The 10,698-nt window shown below is 29.3% G+C and overlaps 1 protein-coding gene across 1 annotated transcript; it reads right to left on the reverse strand.

Moving 5' to 3' along the window:
• Window positions 1–2,371: 2,371 nt before the first annotated feature.
• On the reverse strand, window positions 2,372–7,555 carry LOC105619932 (1-acyl-sn-glycerol-3-phosphate acyltransferase alpha). Its single transcript, XM_012201447.1, has 4 exons — window positions 7,371–7,555; window positions 3,627–3,942; window positions 3,390–3,555; window positions 2,372–2,523 (listed from the first exon to the last, which is right to left on the reverse strand). Exons 1-4 carry the CDS (start codon window positions 7,553–7,555, stop codon window positions 2,372–2,374), a joined length of 819 nt encoding a protein of 272 aa, XP_012056837.1.
• Window positions 7,556–10,698: the final 3,143 nt, after the last annotated feature.

The following is a 10,698-nucleotide window of genomic DNA, read 5'->3' on the forward strand; positions in this document are numbered from 1 at the left end:
AATGCTAATAATATAATATTTGTACTAAAATTAGTTTATTTTATTTATTGTAAAACTAGCAATAGAAAAAGGACCACTTAGTCCGGTCCTTCCTATACATACAATATATATATATATATATATATATATAGAGCACTCATATAAATTTCGAAATTTGACCGATCAAATAAATAAAACCTTAAAACACTTATTTTTGTACAATAAAGTAAATTTTTTTGTATAAGTAAATTTTCTATTTGTATAATATACTTAAATAAATTTTCTATTTGAGTACTTATATCTATTTAAAAATTATAGAAAGTTGTTGAAAATCAATGCGATATATAATTTCATTAAACGAAAACAATTTTAACATTATTTGGATTGTGCTACGGTTTATCATGTAATCATTGTAATTCATAAGAAAATTGATATTTGATGCAGAATATAAACGATATTACAGTGTGAAATTGCGCAAACGATTGGATAATCATGGTTGTTACATATGTGATAACTAGTTTGCGTCACAAACAAGCATTTATAATTCTACATTTTATAACACGCATTCATTTTGTAGAATATTAAAAAATGGGAATCTGCCAATAAGTATACTGAATGATCTTAGAAATTATTCTTAGAAATCATTGGAAGAAAAATACAAGCGCAATTACATAATGCTTGTTTTGCCAAGAACTAGGTCAATTTTCTTGGTCAATTATTATTAATCGCTGATAAGTTATTAGTAAAAAATGTAAGCTATGCTAAACTGAACACAATCGCTATTTGGAAATAAAGATATAATGTAAACGAAGATATTATAATCTCTTAATATTGAATGTGACATTTCATCAGTTATATGTAATATATATAGAGTATTGCAATTAAAAGTGCAATAGATTATTTAAAAAATGCCCAAGGACTAAAGTTTAATATTGCCGATCATTTTCGCAATATCGCAATTATAACTATTGTAATAGTAGGTGAAAACATATGTATGTACATTGCAGCACAGTGTGAATATAATGTGCTTGAGGCTTAATATATTTTCTGTCGATTAAAATATTATTTTTCTCATTATTTGGATTATGAATAATTATCTCGATTTACAATGATAAGTTAATCAACAATTGAAATTAAATTACATTTTATACTTCAGACGAAATATATTCGGAAAATTATCCGAAAGAATGTTAAAATTTCTCTTCTCTTTTAAATATTTAGAATTAAAGCATTTTTTTCCTATCATTACGTGTACCTTAATCTGTTTTAATCATTTTAGATAAACATATGAAAACAAATGGAAGCATAAAACAGACAAGTAGGAATATACAAGCGTATCTTATACATATCAAAGTATATCTAGTGGAATTTAGTACAAATCTTTAAGTATAAACGTTAACAATGTTTCCACAATTTATACAAAAATGCATTCTAATCATATTTACAATCCGTAACTCTACGAAAAATCATGATATACATATCGAAAATTTCTTTTTTTTCTCTCTCACTGTCTTCGCGTCCGTAAAGAGTATACCGTATATTTTAAGAATTTACCGTATGCAATTTTTTTTAAATCTAATTAATCATCTAATTAATAATGATATTTATTAATTCTTCGATTGCGATGCATATAACTCTTCTGATAACTATACTTATTTTACCACACGCTAAAATCATACGTAGTACAGTAGCGCATAGAAAGCGCTTTCTAAATGCTTTGCAGGCGCTATTGTACTACGTGGAGTTCGTTTTATGCAAGAACCAAATCGCCCATATATCCCAAATATAGATATAACAATAAAGAACAATAAAGATTACTCGGTTTATTTGTTAGTCATAAATACTGAAGAATTATTTAAATCTCGCGAGAGATTTATGCAATAACGAATAAACAAATTAAAATACGAAAAGAATATAGACAAATATTATACAAATTCGAATATTATCTACTTTCTCTGAATCAGTTAGAGATTAAAATATAAATTAGGATACTATAATATTATATACCAATAACACAATAAAAAAACATTTGGACGCTAAAATCTTTGATTCCCGCATGGAGACTTATTTACTAATATTCTCCCTGATGGAAAAATTTTACGAAAAACTACATAGATTGATATAAGATTGATATAAGATTGACATAAGATCTTAAGAAATTCTTAATAGATATTCTTAGTAGATAGTGGGATGCAGAGTGATTTGTTTGAAAAACAAAAAACCCTCCGTTCTCAATATCTATGAAAAATTAAAAATTTCGAAGATCTTGTCTCGACCTATGTTATGTTTCGTAAAAAATGTTTTCCCCCATGGCTTGTAAAGAAGTAAGCATTTGCTCATTTTTTAATAAGATGAGCCCGTTACAGTCTAATAATGATCATTCGATGTATTCTTACCGAACAGGAAGGGATTGTTGAATTTCACGACTTGTCGCGTGAAATACTTCACTCATGGTGCTTCGTGTCTTTTCCATTAATTCTTCTACGTCGTCCGTACTGAGTCCCTCAGTTGAAATGGGTGGTAATGTCGTCACGACGATGCGTCCTTTAATTAAGTGAATTTTAAACTGCTTCTGATAATCTCATGCAAATTTCCGATAAAGAAATTATTTTCACAGGTTGCTTCTTCTAGAAGACAATTTTATTATTCAATTAAGTCACTAAATTTTAATTTTTTATATTATGTATCATTCAATCCTTATGTCAATATTCAAGAACTTCTTGGCAAAGAAAAAAATTTTAATTTTAAAACTGATGTTAAAAATTATATTGTTAAATGCGAAGATATGTTCTTTTTAGTTAGTGTTATCTAGGAGTCTTTTTTAAGATAAGCGTCCTTAGAAGATAAGGTTAAATTTTTCAAAGTATGGATATTTCTATGACAAATCTCAATGATTATTTTCGATTCGATTTTGTGTTACAATGATGATAAACTCTATTTGTTTATTGATACAATATTCAACATCATACCGTTATGCATCATAAGTCACTAAAGGTTATCAACATATTGCTCAAAAAGATATTTCAAAATCGAAAACATAAAACATCAATTTATAGAAAAAAAGTAGGAAGGAGTTCAACGTCTAAACAAACTTGACTTGAACCAAAGTCTTGAAATATAAAAAGCATGCGAAATTTTACGATGCATCTTGATATAAGGGCAAGTAAACGATCGAAAACTCGATCGAAAACTTTAAGCATAAAATTAAGTTGTTGTTAATCTATTAGATGTAGTAAAAAGAAATTCATTATTTTTCCATTCAATTTCATGCAAAAATAATGGATTTCTTTTTACTACACCTAATATATCCTTGAGATTTAGTTCTTCAAAAGATTTAATTTTTGCAAATTTTCTTTTTATTTTTAATATTTTTTAACTTTCTATTTTTTGTAGCCTCACAATTTACTTACCGGAATCAAATCTCTTCTCTTTCGCGGATAAGAAATAATAAGAAGAGAATACGACTGGTAGTATGGGTAACTGCGATCTGATCGCGACATGGAAGGCACCCTTCTTGAAAGGATGTATCTCACCAGTGTTACGTCTAGTTCCCTCAGGGAATATCCACAGTTTAATCTGTGAAGTGATGAAAAGTATAGTAGAAAGCAAATGGTATAAATCAACACAAACATTCCAAGCACGACTACCTTCTTATCCTTGATTTCCTTCGTGGCGGTATTGAGGGCGGATCGCGCTTTCTCGGAATTCATTCTATCGATGAAAATTAGACCGCACAACCATGCGGCCAAGCCGACCGGCCATGCATAGAAAATTTCTTTTTTGGCAACAGCAGTGCATTTGTCCATCACCGGCCAAAGATCAAACATTCCCAATACGTCTAATGAGCTCTGATGATTTACCACAATTATACAAGCCCTATTCTTCTCCAAGTGCTCCCTTCCTCGCAGTTCCCATCGCAGTCCTAGCAGAGTGCTAATGTGTTGACACGACCACGATGCTATTCTGCAAGAAGAAAAAATATTTTCCCATAGTATCAATAATACAATTAACTTGATGAAAGCAATCATTTTATTTTGGATAATTTGAGATATAAGCAAGAAAGGATAAAAGAATCTTTTTGCTAAAAAATATAATGGACTTCCTTATATGCAATTGTAAAAAATTAAACATCTAAAAATAAAAAGTCTTGTTTTTCAAATACTTCGATTTTTTTCAACCGCGAATATTACAAGATAAATATTTATTTTTTATAATGTATAATATGATTTTGTGTATTATTAAAAATTTATTTAAAAAATCTTAATATATGTAAAATGCGCAAATTAAACTCCGTCTTTTCTATAAATAATTCTTTGGTGATATTGATGAAATTATTATCAATTACAGACGTTTCGACCATAAGATTAGGTAAATCCTTTTTAATGTAACAATAAAATTATCAGAGTCAAATTGATACGTTGTAAAACAATAGGCAAATGCTGTCAGTAAATCATCATTAGATTGTTGTCGAAAATTAAGAACTTCATTATCATCTGTTGTTAGCTGGTCACCCAAAGAATTAGATACAAGAATTCAATCATTTAAATTGTTCTCAGCCTAATGATGATCCGTTATAATGCGATGATTATTTTATAACGTATCAGGTTGATTCCAATAATTTTATTATTATGTTACAATGAAGAGGACCTAATCTTATGGTCGAAACGTCTGCAATTGGTGATTAACATATATATTATTTTTTCTTACACACGTACAATTGTGTCGACTCTCATTGGCTTTACACTCCTTTATTTATATAAATATATTCGATTTTTTCCTTTCTTTCATAATTTTATTTTCTTGTATCTTACATATCTATAATCATATTCTGCAAAAAATTTACATCAACATTTTAATGAAGTAAATTTTAATCATTTGTAGTTTATAATTATGAATGACTAATTGTAAGCATTGAAAATGAAGAAAAAAAAGAGTTCTTTGGACCTCAATATACTCCGTAAAAAAATGATTAATTCTTATCGGTATTTTTTATTTCTGCGAAGCATACAACTTTTATCTCTATTAAGTGTACAAGTTAAACTGATAAATGAGTTAACACATAAAATAATTAGATACAATTATGTAACAAAGCGTTGAGAAAAATAAAAATTCTTCAATATTTTGGATTAGATAATCTTTTAAGATCTAATGTCCATTTCCATTAATGCATTAACTTTAATCTCGGTTCCATTTACTCTTTGTTTTTTTTTTAGTTCTAAAGATTAGAAAAAGACAAAGAGTAAGTTGAACCGAGATTAAAGTTAATCTACGTTGATGAAAATTAGCATAATTATAGATTTACTGTATCGTGTCGTTTCTCTTTCTCTCTCTTTAAATTAATTTTGAAGTCATGCGTGTCAATATAAAAGAATATCGAATATTATCGAGAATTTCGAGCTGTTAAAACGCTTCAAGTATTAGATAAACACATTGTTTTTAGAACTTTGTACTATATATTTCTCCAAAGTTCATTGATCGCTATGATTCAATTGACGAGATTCACTCGTATAAAAATGTATGAAGATTCATTCAACGACTTCGTCTTTATATTTATGAAAAACAAATGTCAAACTTTCTTATTTTTTTTATCTTTTTAGAATTTTTGCATAGACTTGAAAATCCGTACTTATTCAGAACGCGCTTTTATCATGACGTTAGTGCACATTTAACATATAATTACATGTACTATATTACCTATAGAATATCAGAAAGTACGCAATTATCGATAAAATATTATCAGCCTGTATACGAATATAGACCGAAAAGTAGGAAATAGTTTAACTTTCGTTAAACTATTTCCTACTTTGGTGCGCATGAAAAAAATTTCTGAAAAAAGTAACTTTCAATAAAATTAAACAAATTTAAAAATAGTAGAACTATCGATGTAATTCTATTAAGAAGCTATATTTAAAAAAATTCAAATTTCCATTGTTTAGCATTTTAAAGAAGTTCAAAAATATGTTGAAGTATTGCAACGATTTCAAAACTTACCCTCTCCCTTTTAGTTGTTTTGCCTCATTAATGCTATTACCAAATATTTTAATTAGTCAATCAATAAAAAAATCAAAATTTATAATATTAAAAATTTAAATGTCAAGATACAAGAAATATTGCATAAATTTTAAAAATTATCTCTCTTCTCCATCCACTAATTTAATTACAAACAAAGAGTGTTGTTAGTATAGGATGCTTTTCATTTAATACAAACATCATTTTTTTAAACATTCAGCAATATAACAAAGATAATACGTTACTTATACAGGATGTATCTGAAATAGCGCCCACTAATTATACAATGCTATTTCTAATAAAAAATTAAATTGAAAAGTCCTCTACCATTTTGCAATTTTCATAATAGTTAACGAGATATGAATTTCTAAAAATTGCTAGAAAATGGATAAAATCGATGTATAAGACAATTTTTAAATATCTTTCAATGTTCTTTGTGAAATATTTTAAAAATGTTTCTTAAAAAAACTCAAAGATACGAGTATCTTATATTGAGTTGTCTTATATTGATTTTAGACATTTTGTTCATTAGATGACTAAAAAAAATATTGCGAAAATTGCAAAATGTTAGAGGACTTTTCGACTCAGTTTTTTATTAGGAATAGCTGTATGATTAGTGGACGTTATTTCAGATACACCCTGTATAATATCAACGTATATCACTATGGAAAGCATCTACAATATACACAAATTCTAATAGATTCAATTGGTACTCATTGTCAGAGAGAAAAGGTTCAATGTTAATAATACAAAGTAGCACTTCAAATATCCGAATACTACACATCCAAGTATTAATAGCTAGTGAAAATATTCATTGTCAACAAGTTAAATATAACAATCATTACTATTGGGAGTATCGCTGATCTTCACTCAGCAATCCCTTAATAATAATTAATCCCGTATACTTTTCTCGCAGCGACTGTCTCTATCGTGAATGCGAGACGACGTAAGTATTGGACATTTATCATTTTATTTGTGTCGGAGAGCTGCCATTATTATGGGAAGAGACTCATTTTCTCCCATATGGTACGTCTCCGAGGGCACAACAAGTTTAAATCCTTCCCTCCCTCTTCCTGCACCAGCATCGCCGTCGTTCGTGTCATGATACTCGCAGCAACAACTACAAACACCACCACCATCATCATCACCGCCACCCACTGACAGAACAGGCAGCGAGCACCGGTCAATAAATTCTCGTGGCCGTCCCGGCGCGGCAATCTCCCCGCGACGGCTGTCAAAACTTTACTTCGAGAAAAACAATACGTTCAAAGAAAGCATCGAAGGTGGTGCTTGTTGAACGGGGAGAGGAATCGAAGGCAGAGACGAAACGAGAGATGATATGTGATAACATAATAATATCGATCGATTGCGGAGCTACTAACAGGAAGTTCTTGATATTGCCAGGCCGCAACGAGAGGATGGGCATGAGCACGACTGCGGTCATCATCACGACACCATAATAAATGAGGAACTTGAAGTAATAGCGGAAGGTGCGGCTGGTCTCGTAGAGAAACGGCAGCACGAGGATAAAACCGACGAGGATCACCTCGAAACACGACGGAGCCATCTTCCGCGGCCGTAGGGACAACGGACGCGGGACGACACGAAACGAATTTCGAACACGCGAGCTTTCCGCTCTTTCCTCTTCTTTTTCTACGTTCTTTCTCCCGCAACGATTACGCTCACGCGATTTTATCACGAGCGCAGACGGGCTCGCTCCCTCGCCCGATGCCCGAGACTTGGCGGGGCTTCCGACGACGGGGGTCCCTCGAAGCTGGCGCGACGTGACACGCTGCTGCGCAAGCGAAACACTGCCGTCGTCCGACGACGAACACTTCCGTGCCGTTTGCAAAGAGGGAGAGAGAGACCCTCGGCGTTCTACCTTCTACCCCCTACTTGTCACTACTTATACTAGTTGCAATCCCCATTCGGTTCCACACGAAGATGTGGAAATTTTAGTTGTTGAGGATACGCTTGTCACTATATATTTAAAAACAATACATGAAAAATCATTTAAAAACATTTTGAAAATATAAATTGTTTCAAACATTGCGTCATTGAATATCATATATGCCTCTTTTAAACGTAATAGGCTGCGTTCAGCAGAAAAAGCAACTTTGCAAAAATTCTTTTGAATTGGATTGAATTTTGTTGTTTGTTTTCTTGCTAAATTATAATCAATAATATGAAAGAATCTTATAATAATTGCTAAGCTGCTTTTTGAAACAGAGACTTTATATTTAGCCTTAAATATTTAAGTTGCACGTTTTTCTATAGAAAAGTTGAGACAAAGATCTTTGGAACGCCAATTAATATAATACATTAATTAATACAGTGTTAATACAGTGTACATTAATTAATACAGTGTGTTACTCGAGCAATATAATTACATTCAAAATATTAGGTTGTCCGGAAAGTTCGTGCCGATATTGAAAGAAAATTGAAACGCAAAAAATTTTAATTTAATAAATGTATACTAAAATTTAAATTTTAGTCGGTACCAATACGTTTTTAAACATTAAAAATTGTGTGCTATTTGACATGATACGTCTTTTAAATTATTTAAATAAATGTTACATAAAACATAAAAAAATGTTCATATAAGACATTTGTAGTATTTTTAAACTATTATTAAACTTTTTTTTTACTACTAATTTAAAATAACATTTTTGTATATTTTGCAGCAATTTATAATTCACATTAATAATTACGTCTATTTAACATTCTTATAGCATAAAAATATTTTTTAAATGTAAATTACTTAGATATTTTTTTATTCTTATACAAAATTACTTATCAAGATCGTAGAAAAAAATATAAGAAAATATTGAAAATATATGAACAAAATCTTGAAAGATTGAAGAAAATAAAACGTAAAGAAGAATTATGTCTCTATATGCTTCAATATTCTTTCTCTTGTTAAAATAACATTTCTTATTGCTTTGTCGGAACAAAGGTATAAACAGAGTTCGTTTGCTATGTTTTTTCCAAATGTTTTCTGAGTTAAGACCAAATTAGATGTGTTGATCCTCGATCTATTTTTTGGGGAAAAGTAAATTAAATATGTAGAAGAAGTATTCATACTAAATAATATATTTATATCAATTTTATTTTAAATTAAAAGTTCGAAGAAGGGAAGATAGAAATAATATTTTCGTTTTGTGATAAAACAGGCAGTAGTTTTAGTATATATGTATGTAATTAATATTTAAAAAGATGAAGGGAGTAACACAAAGGACATCACAAAATCATTTTCAATGGATATTCAAAAAAGCAAATAACATAATGATCTGAATTACTCTGTTTTTGTCAATATATTGTTATATATGTATATTATGAAAATGTATGTGATATTAATGCAAATGGTGTCACATTTGTATTAAAGTAAAGTTGCTAAGTAGCAATTATTAGATATATCAGTAAGAAGTGTATTTAAACTTTTCAACTTTTCAAGTGTCAACTTTTTATTTATCTGTATTTTTTTTGCATTTTATGCATTTTTGTTTTCTTCTTTACATAAATTGCATTCATTAATAAATTATTAATATTTATATAATAAATTTAATTTATTATTAATCAATTCTCAATGTTTAATTAATAAACTTTAACTAATTATAATTCTCATTTGCGTACATGAACAATATTGATCATTCGATTGATGAAAAAGCGACATTCCGATCGTACTTAATAATCAGATAGACATATAAAGAATATTGATTGTTCGCCGTACAAATGTTTTTCAGACGTATGTGTACGCATTCGATGGTCAATCATGGTAACAATTGCCTCCCAAGCAAATTAAATGACAGTATAAATACGTCTTAATGCAAATTAGCAATAAATTTAATCAAAATTTTGTATCAAAACTAGTATCTTCGTTATAAAGAATAAAATTCTATTTTACTTGCAAAATTTGTTCATAAAATGAAAGTACATTGTCACCAAAATTCGCGCCAGATTTACTGGCATAATCTAACAGCTACAAATAGATGATAAAATCCGAATGAAAATATGCACAGCGCAATATACAACATAAATATTGATCAGAAGACTGCGGATACTTGAATAACTGAATATTTTGCATAAAATGCATATTTACAGCCCTAATAACACATTTTATCCGGAATACATCCTGAGAATGTCCTTCTGATGTTCAAAGTACATAAGGACATTCTTTGGATGTCCTTAGAAAGTCCCCTGGAGGTTAGGGAGATGGCAATCTCAATCTTTTTATTTTATTTTTTAATATACGAAAGAAATCTCACATTTTTTAATAACTCTTTAATAAACGATTAACTCAAAAAACTGTTCAATAATTAATATTCAGTTAAGTATGCGCATAAATATCCGCAGTTTACTGATTAATAAAACTTGCTTTGCTCATTTTATACCCAGCAAATGAGAATGGATTAAAATGGATTAAAATGGATTAAAATTTTGTTCTATCCATATTTTAAATAGCGAATACTTTTTTTGGATTTAATTGGATTCAATTAGATTTAAATAGATGCAATTGGATTGAAGAACTGCATTTCCTATTCAAAATTTTGAATTAAACAGTATTCATAATGCACAGAAAAAACTAATAATATTATTTTTAGAATTGAAAGGCATAGAGATATGCTCCATGCAATTCCTAAATAAATGAATAAAAAAGCATTCAAGATTGAAAAACATTCATTTTAATATTCGTGAATCAATATTTTGTGA

This window comes from Atta cephalotes, assembly GCF_000143395.1.
Source record: "Atta cephalotes unplaced genomic scaffold scaffold00023, whole genome shotgun sequence".
In the NCBI taxonomy this organism is placed as follows: Eukaryota; Metazoa; Arthropoda; class Insecta; order Hymenoptera; family Formicidae; genus Atta; species Atta cephalotes.

Bases quoted from the DNA above. Each gene is read 5' to 3' on its own strand.
- LOC105619932 (XM_012201447.1), bottom strand. From the start codon at position 7,555: ATGGCTCCGTCGTGTTTCGAGGTGATCCTCGTCGGTTTTATCCTCGTG. The intron at 3,556-3,626 runs GTAGTCGTGCTT...ATCACTTCACAG, and splicing joins AGGAAATCAAGGATAAGAAG to ATTAAACTGTGGATATTCCC. The intron at 2,524-3,389 runs GTAAGTAAATTG...ACTTAATTAAAG, and splicing joins AGAGAAGAGATTTGATTCCG to GACGCATCGTCGTGACGACA.